Source organism: Malania oleifera, chromosome 2 (assembly GCF_029873635.1).
Source record: "Malania oleifera isolate guangnan ecotype guangnan chromosome 2, ASM2987363v1, whole genome shotgun sequence".
Taxonomy (NCBI): domain Eukaryota; kingdom Viridiplantae; phylum Streptophyta; class Magnoliopsida; order Santalales; family Ximeniaceae; genus Malania; species Malania oleifera.
In genome coordinates, this window is record NC_080418.1 from 10,656,452 (window position 1) to 10,675,193 (window position 18,742).

Genomic DNA, 18,742 nt, shown 5'->3' on the forward strand with positions numbered 1-18,742 from the left:
TCATGCAAATTGCTTTTGGATCAAGTTGGAAAATTTTAATCCAATGAGCTTTTGAAATTATATATATATACTCGCCAAGGCCTTTTGGATCCTTTCTCTACTTAAATATCAAAGATATTATCTCAATTGGAAAGTCGTAATTCTAAAGACATAAACCCTGATCATTTAATTAAGAAAGCTTTGAGTTTAGCATCTAAAAACACCCTTAGTGGGATACTTTTGAAATTAAATATTGTCGCTTAAAATATTACCGAATGTTTGGTATGTTGAAATGGAACTAATTGAGAGAGTGGAATGTAATGAAAAAATTATATGGTGAAATTGTAAACTTATAAAGATCAATAGCATTCTGTTCCACTTCATTTTATTTTGTTTTTGATTTTGAAAAACAATAAATTAGGCATTTGGCTTGGAGAAAGAATTTTGTGCGTGGAATAGGATGCCATTTCTGCTTTTCACAGGAATTCTAATTACAATAGACTTGTTTTCTAGGCATAATGGATTCTCTGAAAATCCAAGATGTTTGAAATTTTGAGATAAATTATGTAGTCTTCAAAGATTTCTTCAAGCAAGTGACTAAGGAGGTATTAAAAAAAAAAAAAAAGCGCATTTGATTTCACTTTGTTCTATGGGCTTCTTGTTGATAAGCTTCACATGCAGAATTCACACCCTTTATTTAACTATTACTTCTCAGCGATCTCCATTCTCTGCTCCCCTTGAAGGTTCCTAGCTCATGGCTTGCATTCCCAATGCAGATCCCAAATGCTTGCCATGTTCAATTATTCTTAATTTTATATATTACTATCCTAGTCCACGGCGTAAGGGAATCTCTTTCAAGTTTCATGACACTCTCCGATCTGAACAACCCTCACAAAAAGAAAAACACACACACACACACACACACACAAGTTTGAACCTTTTTGCATAATGTCATATTTTGAAAAGTGAATTTAGTAGGTTATGCGTCGACATTTTATTTGGCATCATTGCTAAATTGTTGTGAACAAAAAAACTAAAAGCCAAGTATAGAGATTGCTTTACACACAAGAAAGCATCTGACAATGCATGCATCAAGGAATACGAGTTCTGGCTAGAGTTTGCAATCAATTAAACTGAAATCTATGTGATATATATATTACATCAAAAATCTCTTTCCTGACAGTTTTGGCTCCCTCCGACGAAAAAACATACATTTCAATCGAAACAAAGAAACACAAAAAGAAGGAAAAAAAGAATTGTGTTGTGATCAATAGACCACTTCTTCTCTAGTACTAATTATTAGCACTGGGTCTCTTTGGAAACGAGTCAAGAATCTCCGTGTTTGTGCCAGCAGGCAAGCATGGCGACGCAGCGTCTCATGATGTAGAATCTGGCCTTCTGCTCCTTGGCCAAGCTACTACACTTCTTGCCAATGGAAGTGCTCTTCTGCGAGAAACTCCTGACCAGCAGTGGAGACTTGCTGGAAGAACCAGCAGCAGTAGAAGTACTATTGGGCTTCTGTGAAAAACTCCTCATGAGAGAAGACTTGGAAGTGGTACCACTGCTGGAGGAACGGCTACTTGAAGCTGCTAATTCCTTCTTCGATGGCTTCCATTTCTCCTCCATGTAATTAATTCAGCAAGACTGATCGGACTAAGCACCAATATAATATACTTGTCGGCTAGCTTGACGAGGGTTTTCTCAGTTTACTGATCTCTTTTCCACAGCTTGCACACACATATATGTATATGAGAGAGAGAGAGAGCGAGAGAGAGAGAGAGAGAGAGAAATTGGGTAGTATTGTGGCTTTGGTAGTGTGTGTGTGTTTTATATAGTTGGGGTAGCTGGTTGGGGACTGAGTGTTGGAGGTTTCGCTGATTAAGTGGGCGTTGGTGAGTGTGTTTATAGTCATGTGGGCGCTTGTGTCTCGTTGCATGAAACTAGCTTGTTGCTGCTGCCGCTACTGCCTCTGATGGCATCTATATATATATATTCATACGCATGGTATTTCTTAATTTATCTGTTACTGTGCAGACAGAGCCCACACCACCCCACCTGGCTCTTGAGTCTCCTGTTCTCAAGTCTCAAGGAGATCAATCATTTCTCTAGGTTTAGGTTTAGGAGACAGACAGCCCCTCTACGTACGTTGTTCATTTTTATTTGGTAGGGACCTTGTTTATTTCACCCTGAGGTATTAAAAAAACTGTTAGGTACACCCTGATTTCAGCATTCTAAGTTTTAGGCATCAAGCATGCTCATCAGGGTACCCCTCCATTGAAAGGAGGCCAGAATTTTTGAAAGCCCTAACCATTTTTATGAACTAGGGTTAGTGTTATTCCAATGTGTTGTAGTATGTGACTTATATCGAGTGTAACACGTATACAAAGAAAGCAGGCTGATGTCACAAGCGAAGTGGAGCGGAATGATGACATCGGTCTTTTGGGCTTGAAATGTATTGTTTTATTGGTTGAGACGATTAATAGGTTAGTACGGTACATGGGTATTTGAGGAATTTTTCTAATAACTCTATACAGTTAGGGTAAGTATAAATACATATGATGTAACCTTATTTTTATATAGTGAAATCCAGCCGCCGCTCGCTTTTGTGGATGTAGACATACTGCTGAACCACGTTAAATTTGTATGTTTTTGTTACTCTATCTCTTTATTTTTCCATACTATTCATCATAATCATTGCACGTTTCACGATGCAATAGTGGTAAATGTGTATATATTTTACTAGGAGAAGATGTCGAAGAAAACGAGCTCAGGTGTTAAAAGCTGAGTGAATAAAATAATATGGACTTCACCTATTTTATTTACTGAATCGTTGACACATGGACTCGTGATTATGCAGATCCATATTATTTAGTACTACTTTTTTAACTAAAACAAATAATGGGTGATGAAGATGATTAACCAAAAAGGTATAATCAAAGGAAGATCATGGAGGAGCAGCAAAAATATTGTGTATATGCAAAAGCATCCATCATAATCCCTTGATTGATGGGATGGTATATACATATCTAGATTTCAACTTTTGATTGTTGGGATTGTGTCTCTTCATCATATCCCTTTGAATCTTTGATTGATGGAACATGTGTCTCTTGATACTCTTTGATTCATGTGATTACATATCTTGATTAGGAATTTTGACCCCCTTTGACTATATATGCCCCTTAATTGGTGGGATTGCATGCATCATAAGATACATATGCCATCTACTGTATCCTTCCAAACCAAACCAGTAGTTAAATTAATTTTCTAATACATCTATATATAATTAAGATGATTGCACATTTATATCCATTATATGTTCTTTATTTAATCCAAATATTTTGCATTTTGTTGTGATCTTGAGCTCCTACCGCATGGCTTCTACTACTGAGAGTAACTGTAAAATGGGGAATCCAAGATGATGAATTGACGATCGATGTTAAAAATTATTAATTTATTTGTTAATTCCTAAGTAAGTTTAAGAACTATTGCTGTTAAGAATCGTATGATTTTTATTAATCATCATTCGACCGCAACAACCTGAAGGAAATCAAATAAAAATGACTTGAAAGACCCGGGGTGTACTCCGGGGGATCACTCTGATAGATAAGTTAGGGAATGGAAGGTTTAGGTTGCAGCAGTACGTGAAGAGTGAGTGAAAATGAGATCTAATAATTAAGTATGAAAAATAGCAGACAAAAGTACATGTTATCTATCACAACACACATGTAAGGATAAATAAAAATCTCAATAAAATGAGTGTTGGTTTATTTGTTTATTCATTTTTGTTTCTTCAAGTGGGCTGATATGTATCATGCAAGATGCTATTGCAATTTCCACCCAAACCAGAGCTAGTCCATATGGAGGATCTTTCTAGGATTTCTGGCTGACCTATGCATTGTATTTGAATGCGTTGCATAGCATTATACACGTCAGATTTATCAGTTCCTAATCATATTTTTCTGTCTAGGCATCAAGACCCCTTTTTGTTTTTCTTTTTTCTTTGTTGGTAAGAAAAGAGTTGCAAAAGTGACTCATTGGTGACAATGGGAAATTTTTTCTTTTGATATGAGAATGAGGTGAGTTAAAGTTATGAATGATAGTTGAAAAGTTATAGATTTGTACGCAATTTATAAGGGAGGGGAAAAAAAAAAAAAAGAAGTCGTAGAGTGCAACAAAAGTCCATAGACAACCGAATTGATATTGAGAGTAAAATTTCCTTGCTTCAAGATCCTATAATAACAATAGAGAAAAGGAGAATTTTCAGAAAAAATTACTACGCAGCCGCAAATGTGTATGATAAATGTTTATCAAACATGTACCTTTGAAGTAGGTTTAATTCCTTCTTGTTTTATTTGGATTGGGAGGAATTTTCTTGTATTTTTCTAATTTGGGAGGGTGATCTCATTCACATCTCCCCTCTAATGGTGGATTCAAACTGCTTGGCCAATGCATGGATTCTTTCAAATTTTGATGAGATAATTTTTTTTTTTTATTTTTTTATTTTTTATTTTTTTTAATAATCCTTGAACTCCAATCATTATTGTGTTACTTTGGATACTATGGTGCAGTACCAAATCTGGAAAGTGAAAGCTATCCATCCATTGACGTACTCCTGGTGATTTATCGGCATAATGCCTCAAGGAGGAATCGAAAAATAAAAGGATGTAGCATTGGTGAATTTTTTTTTTTCTAATGTAATTAGCCTTTCCTTAATCTCTCTCTCTCTCTCTCTCTCTCTCTCTCTCTCTCTCATACATATATATATATATATATGTATGTATGTATGTATATATGGTGATGGAGCATAGCACGTGATCAATTGTTTGGTGTTACTAGAAAATGAGGAAGATGGTTCATCATTGAAATTATGACGACCATTTTTTATTTTGAGAACTCCCATATCTCTACAAGTTACAGAATAACATGCAATCATTCTGAGGTTTCACCTCATATTTTTGTATACTCATCTCATGCATTGCTTCTGCTACGCTATATATATATATATATATATGTTATGGAGGGTCAAATTATATAAGAATTTAATTAGTTCAGAGATTTTGATGGGTTTGACTCTCTGTCTCTCAGGTTCATGTGTTCATGTGATTAAAATACTAAAACCAATACATATTAAAAATAAAGCATGTAAATATTTGAAATGCTTGACTGGTCAAAAATTTCTTCAAATGCAAATGTAGCAGAGAGAGAGAGAGAGAGAGAGATTGCAATGAACACTCTCCATGTGACATGAAAAACAATTTTAAACAAACAAAAATCAATGCTATATAATTAAGGTTAATTAATAAGCAGTTGTCATGACTGGCCATACATATATATTGCCAAAAGACAGAGAAAACGTAGGCAGAGCATGTGGGCTACACGTATGCGTGCATTCTTTAAATTAATACAACTTGATTTATAAAAAAACAAGGGTAGCAGAAAGAGATCTGTGCCCTGTTCCCTTTTTTCTTTTTTCTCTTTATTTTAAACTAAACTTTTTTCACATTTTAGTTTTTTTTTTTTTAAAAAAAAGAAACTACAATTTATTCATTGATTTATTATATTATTTTTTTTCTTTTCCTTATTTTTTTCATGATTTTCTTTCCTCGTGATAAATATTTCTAAATTTTTTACGAAACCTCAATTCTATTGATAATCATCGCTTATGACGGAGGAATACTGTGGTTATAAGCAGGACACATGAAATTTACAAATAAACTATAAAAATCATCCCAAACATCAAAACCAATAATAAAAAAATCAATACCATAACCCAACTAAAACAACCTAAACATGTCTATATGGAATCAAACCAAACAAAAATTAGCAAATTACATGTAAGATGATGTCATTTACCTGCAAACACAAATCAGAGGAAAACGTAAATTCAAATTCAAAACTTAAAATTTATGTTCCTGAGCACAACGGTAAATAATTGTTATCTCAAAGAGCCAAATTTGGTTGGGTCAAATCTAATGTGTGGATTGAATGATTTATAATATGCATGGAATGTCACATGGTGTGTACTTCAATTCTTGTTATTCCCATTAAAAATAAGGAATATTGCTGATCATGTGGCCTCATAGAATACCAACATTTCATCTTCCACATGCTATCATGTGACCTACACCACCAATGGGAACCCTTTTATGTTTACGTTTTTTTTTTTTTTTTTTTTGGGGTGGTATACATAATAGCCTGCCTCATAAAACCAAGAATCTGCATACATAGTACACATAAAATAACAATACTAAAAAATACAACTGGTGAAACCGCCTATGATTTGGTGTCTTCTCAGTTCATATAATATTTGATAGTTGGAAGAAGCACCATGTTCGAAACTTCAGCTGAGGACTTAAAATTGACCTATATTTTCCTACTGCCATGGTTTGTTTGACTATGCTTTATGAGGTTAGTGCATGATAAATGGGCTCCCCAGATCATTGGCCAAGAGTCCAAAAAACTGTAGTTCGTGGGCTCAAAGTTGGCCCACTACTACTAACTAATAACATGTTGGGCCTTCATCCTCTATGCAGAGGCCCAGTTGAGTTGAGCACATTGAGAATTTGAGAGGCATTCTTCATGTGTTCATGAACTTCATGGTTAAAACTTAGATTCTGCATTTGTAAGACTTGAAAATTATGCTCTGGTTTTTTAGGAGCATGGAAGATTTAGAGCATTGTCTGGTACTGCATAAGAATTGGTCACAACTGGGATATCCTTGCCCAGTTCTTTTGCCAATAGTGAGGCTTGTTGAATCACCTAGTTACATGTTTGGGAAAGGAATCGTATGTAATGGAATTTATTTTATAATTCAATTTCATCAACTATTCACATTTTCATTCCATTTCATTCTCATCCCACTTCTGCGAACCAAACATGATGTAAATTCTGCCTTCATTCTTTGGAGAACTTCTAATCCTTTCTTTGAATAGGATGTGATTTTGGTTGCCAATCCACATACAGAAGTTGAATATGGCTCGACACATGGTGTATTGCACCAAACTATATGAAATTACCTTCTAACCCAACTAGGCTACTTGTTTTGTTCCTTCTATATATCTCTCTTGATTCTTGGATGTGCCTAGAAAAGGATGCTACAAAGAGAAACCTATAATTGTATAAGACAATTCTTTAATGAGGCTATGATCATTGAAATAAAATTATTGAAGATTACTTTGTACGTTTCTAGTTCTCTATAGAAATCATTTTGTAATTGCTAAGATTTTTGAACTATGAGAGCATGGTAATGTCAACATGTGCTCTTGTTTCGAACAAGAAAAGATGATGTGTAAGAGAAGTTGTTGAAAGATATAATAGAAATGATAGTTTTGGCAAGATACCAAAATCGTGTATATCATTAAGCTTATATAGACTTTAGAGTTGAGATATCAGATTACAATAACAACCAGCATATCATACATGATATATACCAATAGAATACAAAGTTTGAAAATCAAATGGCCTAGTTCGTAGGAAGCACGGGATTTGATATCCTTGAGATAACCGTCGATGATTTTGTTGATATCCGATATCTTGTTTGTTGATGCTTAGGATCTTCTTGTTCGGGATTGATATCCTTAATTGATATCCTTAACAAATCCTCTTGTTTGAATATTTGTTGATATCTGATATCTCATTTGTTGATGCATAGGATCTTCTTGTTTGGGATTGATATCCTTAACACCCTCCCTCAAATTGGAGGGTAAGGAACAAACCAACAATTTGTCACACAAAATACAAAACCAATTAGCAGTGTGGCCTTTGGTGAAGATATCATCAACTTGATTATAGGTATTAACATAACGAACAACCACATCTTTGTTACCCACCTTCTGCCACGACCTGCTCATTTTCCACATTTTTTTTTAATAATAATATCAACGTCATACATTCCAGTTCAGCAGGTCACCATCCACCTAGACCCGTGGGTACTAGGGATATAATAGAATATACTTAGCAGAAGCCTAAGCAGCAGAAAGCATATAATCATATACATCTCATCATAACATGCATTACAATACCAGAGTTACTACAATCACTATATCTCAGTATATACATCCCAAAAATCATGTCTAGGGACATTCCCCACAAAATGTAACTGTTACTAGAAAAACTTACCCTTCAAAAGGGCAGATAAACAGTACTATATCAACGGGGCTTTTCCCGCTCTCCTATCTGGGGCTCCTGAAAAGTTAATAAGATTAAGGGGTGAGACACCTCTCAATAAGGGAAATAAATTAATACCAGTGTGTGACAACATGAGTATTCTGTGTTCTACATATACCATACATAACATATTTAGTACTATTTTGTCAAATCAAGGAAAACATGTATATATCAAATCATAGCAGAACATATTGCCTTTTCATAAACATATCTCATCTCATATAGTAATAATAACATAAAAACCATCCTGGTAGGTTAGCTGGTTGTTATCATGTATTACCCTCACATGACTAGGTTGTGTGGCCCGAAGGCGGGACCTGGCAATGGTTGGCCGACCACTGCCAAGTCAAACAGTAGTCTGTAGATCCGATGGGTCTGCCAGACCTGGTCCGTATACCAGGGGCGATCACAGCACACTTCTTAAATAACCACATCGACCATCCAATCTTACACCACTCCGTACAGCGGCGTTAACACAAATATCATGATCATGAAGACCATGGACACATAGCAACGGTACCGTGCAAGTGCTAGCCTAGACCAAGCCAACCAGGTTCTGATATCATATACATAAACTAAAATCGTGATACATGGATATCTCATATCATTAATTTTCACATTAATCATATCATTTTGCATATATACGTATATCATAAAAATCATCGGCCCTTACGCCGGTATTACACATTTTATCATAACTCGGCTCGTACGCCGGTAAATCATAGCACAGCTCGTACGCTGGCAAATCATAGTCACATAGCACGGCCCGTACGTCGGCAAATCATAGCACAACCCGTACGCTGGAAAATTAGATCCACATAGCATAGCCCGTACACCGAAAAATCACACACAAAGCTCGGCCCGTACGCCAGTTTTTCATTATAAAAATCCATATCATCCACATTCCCAGAAAACAGTATTTCACAACATTTTTACTCATGCCACACAAATGGATTTTCACATATTCAACATACGATCATTTTCACAATATTTTGAAAATATAAATCATATATATAAATATATTTATTTTTCCTAAAACCAGATGCTATATATATATATATATATATATATATATATACATGCATTTTCTCAAAACGAAACTAGTTTAGTTTATCCCCTTACCTAATTCCAAAAAAGCCCCTAAGAAAATTTTCCCGCACCCGTAGGGTTCCCAACTCAACACCCTGAAAATACAAACTCTCAGTATTAAACTTCAATATTTCTACGTGCATAACATTTCTTATAACTACCGTTAAGTCAAATTCAGCTTAAAAAGCCTTCCCTCAACTTAGGGATGATTTCCAACGTTCCCAATTCAACACCCTTGGAAATGAAAACTCTCAATATTAAAATTCAGTATTTCTAAGCGTATAGCACTTTTCTCAACTGCCACATATCCAAATATTGAGTAAAAAGTCTAACTTTGGATTTGGGATGGTTTCCACCTAGCTTTCACCAACAATCCGCTCTAACAGATTTGGAGAGAACTTCCCCAGCAGCGTCGTGGTGACTTCGAATTGTCGATCCGGCATAAATCTGGCCCGAAATCGACGAAAGAAAGAGGGAGAACCGAAGGGGAGAGAGAGAGGAGAAAGATTTCTTAATTTGTAAGTTAAAAATTGGATTTTCCATATTTATAGAACAGGGGATTTCGTTGACGAGACACGTCACCTCGTCAACGAGTCCTTCATTAAATTCGCTGATGAGACCCTGTATTCGTCGATGAAATTTAGGCTGTCCCAGAACCTCTCTTGATATTTTCTCATTGACGAAGTCCTATGTTCGTCAACGAATTTTCTAATGCACTCGTCGACAAGGCCCTGTATTCGTTGATGAGTCCTGGCAATTTCCTTGAAATTATAGTTATCCTCCAAAATGCAATGTCGAGCGTTCGTCGACGAAATCTACAGCCTCCTTCTATTTCTATTTCTATTTCTATTTCTCTCTCTCTTATTATTAAAATCATATTATTCTTCAGGTCACTACATTCTCCCCTCCTTATAAAATTTCGTCCTCGAAATTTACTATTCGTATAATTCATCATCCCTTAAGCAAAATGGTCTACTTATTTTATTACTTACCCTCACTTATGGCGAAGGAATACTGTGGTTACATTCCGAGTCCTAGGAGATTACATATATACAAGAAAATTCTCCCAACACTAAAATGTTACACTAATTAAACGATTACATGTACCTGCAATAGGAAGTATAACTTTACTTACATTTTACTGAATCAAACTTCTGGGAATAGATGCGGATACTTTTGTCTCATCTGCTCCTCGGATTCCTTAGAAGCCTTTTCTATCGCATGATTACTCCACAAAACTTTTACCTGAGGAATCTTCTTGTTACGTAGTTCTTGTACTTTCTTATCCAGAATTTGTGCTGGTACCTCCTCATACCCCAGTGAATCACCAAGTTCCAACTCATCATAACTGATGATATGAGAAGGATCGGGGACGTATTTTCTCAACATAGCAACATGGAATACATCGTGGATCCTGGACAACACAGGTGGTAAAGCTAGCCTATAGGCTACCGGCTCCACTTTATCTAGAATCTCAAATGGACAGATAAACTTAGGACTAAGTTTACCCTTCTTCCCAAATCGCATAACCCCTTTCATCGGAGCTATCTTCAAAAACACATGATTTCCCACATCAAACTCTAGATTCCTGCTGCGATTATCAGTATAACTTTTCTGTCGACTCTGAGCTGCACTGATTCTGTCCCTAATAAGCCGAACTTTATCACACACTTGTTGCAGAAGCTCTGGCCCCACTACTCGCCGCTTACCCACTTCATCCCACAATAAAGGAGAACGACATCTCCTACCATACAAAGCCTCAAATGGTGTCATGCCAATGCTAGACTGGTAACTATTATTATACGCGAACTCTACCAGTGGCATGAACTAAGTTCAACTACCCCCAAAGTCCAATACGCATGCACAGACCATGTCCTCTAGTATCTGTATCGTCCTCTCAGTCTTTCCGTCAGACTGAGGATGGAATGCCGTACTAAACGATAACTGAGACCCCATAGCCTCTTGCAAACTTCTCCAAAATCGTGATGTGAATCGTGGGTCTCGATTTGACACAATAGATACAGGCACCCCATGAGAACGAACTATCTCCTAAATGTAAATCTCCGCTAAACGGCTGAGGGAGTAGCTGATCTTGATAGGAATAAAGTGGGTGGTCTTCGTCAAATGGTTAACAATCACCCTGATTACGCGTCAAAACTGCGAAATTGAGCATCTTAACCCGGGCTTTACGGTTTATATTTTTAATTAAGTGCCCAAAATTGTCCAATATTTTAACAAAGTGCAAAAATTATCATTCTTGAGTTTTATTGCAAAATTTATGAATTTTTGATAATTTTTTATCGCAGGAACATTTTCGGAAACCAAAACCGACACCTGTTCGTATTTCATGCATAACTTTTCCGTCCAAGTTCTGATTGAGACGATTCAAATTTCTGGAGAAAGAGGAAAAAATTATCTACAACTTTTATGTTTTTAGTTTTGTGAGAAACGGGTTTCAAAAGAGTCAGATTTGTGGTGAACAGAGAACGAAAAAATGAAAAAGAAAAAAAAGAAAGAAGATATATTAAATGGGCTTTGATTTGACCCGGCCATGCAGCCGGGTCGGGTCTGGCGATTGGGTCTTAGGGCTATGTTTCCCCTCTCCCCTTTTTATTGTTTTTTTTTTTCTTTTCTCTTCCCTGTTGGGCGCTGCCCCAGCCGCATCCTTCTCTTCCTCTTCTCTTTCTTCTTCTTCTTCTTCTTCTTCTTCTTCTTCTTCTTCTTCTTCTTCTTCTTCTTCTTCCTGCTTCTCTCCTCTTCGCTTCTTTCCCCTGCCCTCTGCTCTCTCTATCGTTTCAGCTTTGTTTTCCCTTGTCCCCTTGCTGCTGCACCTCCAACAACACCATCCCCAGCCTCTCCTCTTCCCTGCTGCACAGCTCCGGCCACCCTACAACTCTCCAGATCTGCAGCAGCTTCTCCACAGCAAGCCAGCCCTGTTCCAACAACCAGAGCAGCAGCTCTAGCCGATTTCCTCTGCTCTGCTCCACTCCAGACTCCCTCTAGCCTCTACAACTTCTTCGGCCAGCCATTCCATCAGACCCGAGCAGAGCACAGCAGTCTCCTGCACAGCGACAACAGACCCGAGCACTCTTCCAGGCTCCTCTATTCTCTTTCTCTATCTCTCTCTCTCTCTTTTTTTCTATCTCTTTCTTTTATTTATATATTTATTTAATTTTTTTTTGTATTGAAAGTTGGACATGGTTAAATTAGTATTAAGGTTTATTTTAGATTTTAAATAATTGTTAAGTTGTTTTTGCCTTTGGAAAATTAAATTAGTTGTGATTTTTTTTGTTCAAGACTTATTCTTATTTTTTTTGTTGAAACTCAATTTAGATTAGGTTTGGTTTTATCAAAGTTTGTATTTTTCTTATGGTCTTTCGTTTTATTGATGCAATGAGCCACCATGGAATTAATTTAACCCGAAAAGTGTGTATTGTAAGCATGAGTGGCTAAGTTCGGTGACTTGAATTGTGGGTCAAAGTCGTTTGCTTTCCATGGTTTGTTAGTTTCCCTAAAATATTATTGTTAAACTTTTATTTGGTTGAAACTGAAAATTTAAGGCATCGTTGATAAATCGCTGGCTCTTATTTCTTGTTTTGTTGTTGACGTTAGGCACATCAAAACCTTGATTTAATCTAGGATTTTAATCAACTTATTTTTACATAAAATTCGGTTGATGCTTAATGAGAGTTTATATTTTCTTCCGTTTGGATGTGGCAAATTTACTCAAGCTTAGTAATAAAATTTCATCTTATTTATGCCTTGATTGGATTAACAAGAAAAGGAGTAAGGCCTAGGGAATCAGTAAACGATGGAAGCAAGCAGACATTGAACCCGTAACTCGAGTGTTTGGTAAAATTGTTTCAGTTAATCTGTTCAATTTGGTTGCGTTATTAGATTTACATTTTTGGAAAATTGATAAAATTTTAGTTTCATTTTGATAGTTTACTCAACCTTCTCTCACTTTGTTTACTGTTTTCAAAATCGTAAAAGACCAAAAAGATTTTCAAACCCCATTTTTCAGCAACAGGATTTCACTAAACTTGCATAAATACTTTGATACTCAGTGGTCCCTGTGGAATACGATCCTGGACTCATCCTTTATACAACTTGACACTTCTGCACTTGGAAGCACAACTCAGAACAAGTCACACCCAGATGGCATTCTGGCCCTATAACGTCGTCGGCAGTCCTGACATGAAGTCCATAGATATATTATCCCACTTCCACTCTGGGATAAATAATGGCTGCAACTGCCCTGCCGGCCTCTGGTGCTTAGCCTTTATCTGCTGGCACGTCAAACACTAGGCTACATACTCAGCGATCTCTCTCTTCACACCACTCCACCAGTACGACTCTCGCAGATCTCTGTACATTTTCGTACTACTGGGATGAACTGTATACAAAGATCTGTGAGCTTTCTCTACAATAGTCTTCCTGATCTCAGTATTAGCAGGAACGCATAATCTGAAATAAAACCGCAAAGCTCCATCATTTGCAATACTGAAATCTTCCCCCTTACCCATCTGTACTCTGTCTATCACCCCTACTAATTCTGGGTCTTCCTTCTAGACGGCTTTAATTCTTTCTTGCAGAGTAGGTTGTACTACTAGGCTGGTAATACACACTGGGAGATCACTCTCCACCAACTCTATACCGAGTCTCTCCAGATCCATCATGATCAGATATTGGATCTCCATAGCTGTCAACACTAGTTCCCTGGATTTCCTGCTCAACACATCAGCCCACATTTGCTTTCCCTAGGTGATAACTGATGGTACAATCAAAATCCTTTATCAACTCCAACCACCTTCTCTGCCTCATATTTAGTTCTTTCTACATAAAGAAGTACTTTAAACTCTTGTGGTCAGAGAAAATCTTACACTGCTCGCCGTACAGATAATGCCTCCAAATTTTCAGTGCGTGTACCACTGCAGCCAATTCAAGATCATGTGTAGGGTAGTTCTTCTCATATTCTTTCAACTGCCTGGATGCATATGCCACTACCCTGTCATGCTGCATCAATACACAGCCAAGTCCTTTCAAGGACGCATCACTGTAGATAGTATAACCTTCACCCCCAAATGGGATGATCAATACAGGCGCTGTGACTAATCTCTGCTTCAGCTCCTGAAAACTCTGCTCACAGTTATCGTCCCACTCAAATCTGGCATTCTTCTTCGTCAGTTGTGTCAAAGGTCCAGACAAAGCTGAAAATCCCTCAACGAAACGACAGCAATAGCCAGCTAGCCCCAAGAAACTCCTGATCTCCTGGACATTCCTCAGTCTAGCCCAATTCACTACAGCCTTAATCTTGTTAGGATCCACAGAAATACCATCTCCAGATACAACATGCCTCAAGAACACGACCTTCTCGAGCCAGAATTCACATTTACTGAACTTGGCGTACAACTTCTTTTCCCGAAGTGTCTGCAAAACCTGCCTCGGGTGCGTCTCATGCTCCTTATTGCTCCTTGAATAGACTAGTACATCATTAATAAATACAACAACAAACTGGTCTAGGTATTGGTGAAAAACTCTGTTCATCAAGTCCATAAATACCGCAAGAGCATTTGTCAAACCAAACGGCATAACAAGAAACTCATAATGACCGTACCTGGTCCTGAAGGCCGTCTTCGAGACGTCTTCTGCTTTCACTTTCACCTGATGGTATCCGGATCTGAGGTCAATCTACGAATACAACCGTGTATCCTGGAGCTGGTCAAACAAATCGTCAATACAGGGTAGAGGATACTTGTTCTTGATTGTCACTTTATTAATCTCTTTATAGTCTATACACATCCTCATAGTCCCATCTTTCTTCTTCACAAATAAAACTGGGGCTCCCCAAGAAGATACACTAGGTCGTATGAAGCCCTTATCAAGAAGATCTTGCAACTGATTCTTCAATTCCGCCAACTCTACTGGCGCCATTCGATAAAGTACTTTGGAAATAGGTGTTGTAGTTGGAAGTAGATCTATGGAAAAATCTACCTCACGATTAGGTGGCAAGTCTGGTAACTCATCGGGGAAAACATCTGTAAACTCCTTTACTACAGGCATGCTAGCAAGTTTTGATTCATTTTCTGACATCTCTTCCACAATAGCCACAAATCCCTGACAACCACTCAACAGTAATCTTCTGGCCTGAATAGCTGAAACTAACTGAGGCGGGGATTGCCCTCCCGACCCTACAAACTTGAACTTTACGCTGAATATCACTTCTCGTGCTCGGCATTCTATGCTGGCAAAATGGGCCGCTAGCCAATCCATGCCAAGAATAACATCAAACTCATGCATGTCCAACACTATCAAATCAACAAACAAAGTCTTTCCTTGAATATCAACTGAACAATCTCAGAGCACCCTACTACATCTCACTACCGACCCAGTCGGTGTAGATATCAACAATTCAACATCTAATGACTGTGTTTCAGCCCCACATAATTTAACACACCTTGATGACATGAACGAGTGTGTAGCTCTTAAATCAAATAATGCAATAATTTTAAAAGAAAGCATAATCACCATACCTGTCACCATGTCACCCGACGTCTCAGCCTCACCCGGCGTCAGAGTAAACACCCTGGATGGAGCCGTATTCCGCTGCTGGCCCCCACGTGGCACCTGATAACCTCCTCGGGTAGCCTGATGTCCTCCCTGATAGGATCTGGGAGCTGGAACTACATCTGGTGGGGTAGGACAGTCTCGCACCATATGCTCCGATCTACCGCAGCGGTACCACACCAAAACATCTAGTGGTGTAGGACAGTCTCGCACCATATGCCCTGATCTACTGCAGTGATAGCACACCACACCACCTTCTCGACACTCCCCCCAATGCCTCCTACCACAAGTCTGACAGACTGGAGGACCCTGCCCTGTCTGCACCTCACGTCCTCCTGTCTCATGTCTTCGTCCTCTGCCATGATTTCCTCTCCTCCACTGGCCCGGTCTATGACCCTGCTGGTAGCTGGTAGATGCAGATCTCTTCCTCTGTCCCTGCTCCTCTGCATCAAAACGCTCACCAATCTCTGCCAAGGCCACCCTCTCAACTAACTCAACAAAGTCCTGGACCCGCAGCATCACCACCTGCTTGAATATGCTCCGTCGCAAGCCTCTCTCAAACTGCCTCGCCTTCTTTACCTCATCAGGAACAATATATGGGGCGAAACAAGAGAGCTCGATAAAAGGTGTTGCATACTGCTGGACGGATAGTTGTCCCTGCTTCAGACTCAAGAACTCTTCTACCTTAGCCTCCCTTACAGTAGCTGGAAAATATCTGTCAAAGAACAAATCTTTAAATTGGTCTCATGTCATGGCTATCGGAGTCACCCTCTACTGCTCCAATACTCTCACCACAGTCCACCACCTCTCAGCCTCTCCTGTCAATCTATAGGTGGAGAAAAGGACCCTCTGTTCCTCAGTACACGGCATTACAGCCAAGATTTTCTCAGTCTCTTGCATCCAATTCTCGACGGCTATAGGATCAACTCCACCTGAGAATGCTAGAGGATTCATCTTCATAAACTTCTCTATGGTGCACCCATGGCCTAGAGATGGACCACTCTGCTCCTTCGAGCTCCTAGCGATCTTAGCCATAACCTGTTGAGTCACGCTACGTAATACCACATTAGAGTCGGTCCCAGCTGCACCTGATGGTTCTACTCCATCACTGCCACTAGCATGGGCACTATTTCTTCCTGAATCCATCTTGGAAACAACAAACACAACTTAGAAATTCTATCCTCATAATTTACCCACCTATCCTCACCACTTATCTCAACACTTCCCAACTCATTTCTAATCCCCAGTCCTACATTCTAGGAACACAACCCGACAATAGCTTACTATGGTTTGCTTGAAATCGTCACTCCAGGAAAAACACAGAAACTACCACGGAAGTCTTGCTTCTAGAGGGTAGAACAAAGCCTCAAATCATTTCCTAAACTCTGGTATTGTTTCTGCTGCATTCTAAAGTCTACAAAACCTAGCAACCTAGGCTCTGATACCAAACTGTCACGACCTGCTCATTTTCCACATTTTTTTTTAATAATAATATCAACGTCATACATTCCAGCTTAGCAAATCACCATCCACCTGGACCCGTGGGTACCAAGGATATAACATAATATACTTAGCATAAGCCTAAGCAGCAAAAAGCATATAATCATATACATCTCATTATAACATGCATTACAATACCAGAGTTACTACAATCACTATAGCTCAGTATATACATCCCAAAAATCATGTCTAGGGACATTTCCCACAAAATCTAACTGTCCCTAGAAAAACTTACCCTTCAAAAGGGCAGATAAACAGTACTATATCAGCAGGGCTTTTCCCGCTCTCCTATCTGGGGCTCCTGAAAAGTTAATAAGATTTAGGGGTGAGACACCTCTCAGTAAGGGAAATAAACTAATACCAATGTGTGGCAACATGAGTATTCTGTGTTCTACATATACCATACATAACATATTTAGTACTATTTTGTCAAATCTGGGAAAACATGTATATATCAAATCATAGCAGAACATATTGCCTTTTCATAAACATATCTCATCTCATATAGTAATAATAACATAAAAACCATCCTGGTAGGTTGGCTGGCTGTTGTCATGTATTACCCCCACATGACTAAGTTGTGTGGCCCGAAGGTGGGGACCTGACAATGGTTGGCCGACCACTGTCAAGTCAAACAGTAGTCTGTAGATCCAATGGGTCTGCCAGACCTGGTCCGTACACCAGGGGCGATCACAACACACTTCTTAAATAACCACATCGACCATCGAATCTCACACCACTCCGTACAGTAGCGTTAACACAAATATCATGATCACGAAGACCATGGACACATAGCAACGGTACCGTGCAAGTGCTAGCCTAGACTAAGCTAACAAGGTTCTGATATCATATACATATACTAAAATCATGATACATGGATATCTCATATCATTAATTTTCACATTAATCATATCATTTTGCATATATACGTATATCATGAAAATCATCGGCCCGTACGCTGGTATTACACATTTTATCATAGCTCGGCTCGTACGCTGGCAAATCATAGCACAGCCCGTACGGTGGCAAATCACAGTCACATAGCACGGCTCGTACGCCGACAAATCATAGCACAGCTCGTACGCTAGCAAATCACATCCACATAGCACGGCCCATACGTCGGCAAATCACACCCAAAGCTCAGCCCGTACGTCCGCAAATCATATAAAATCTTGCCCTGTACGCCGGTTTTCCATTATAAAAATCCATATCATCCACATTCCCAGAAAATAGTATTTCACAACATTTTTACTCATGCCACACAAATGGATTTTCACATATTCAACATACGATCATTTTCACAGTATTTTGAAAATATAAATCATATTTATAAATATATTTATTTTTCCTAAAACCAAATGCTATATATATATATATATATATATATACATGCATTTTCTCAAAACGAAACTAGCTTATTTTATACCCTTACCTAATTCCA

At 38.3% G+C, this 18,742-nt stretch overlaps 1 protein-coding gene across 1 annotated transcript; it reads right to left on the reverse strand.

The window, feature by feature from the left end:
- Positions 1 to 1,305: 1,305 nt before the first annotated feature.
- Positions 1,306 to 1,605, reverse strand: LOC131147643 (small polypeptide DEVIL 13-like). Its single transcript, XM_058097153.1, has one exon. The coding sequence runs from the start codon at positions 1,603 to 1,605 to the stop codon at positions 1,306 to 1,308; it is 300 nt and encodes a 99-aa protein (XP_057953136.1).
- Between the last annotated feature and the right edge of the window lie 17,137 nt (positions 1,606 to 18,742).

What these genes read in the sequence shown, in the direction of transcription:
- LOC131147643 (XM_058097153.1), bottom strand. Translation starts at nt 1,605, where the DNA reads ATGGAGGAGAAATGGAAGCCATCGAAGAAGGAATTAGCAGCTTCAAGT.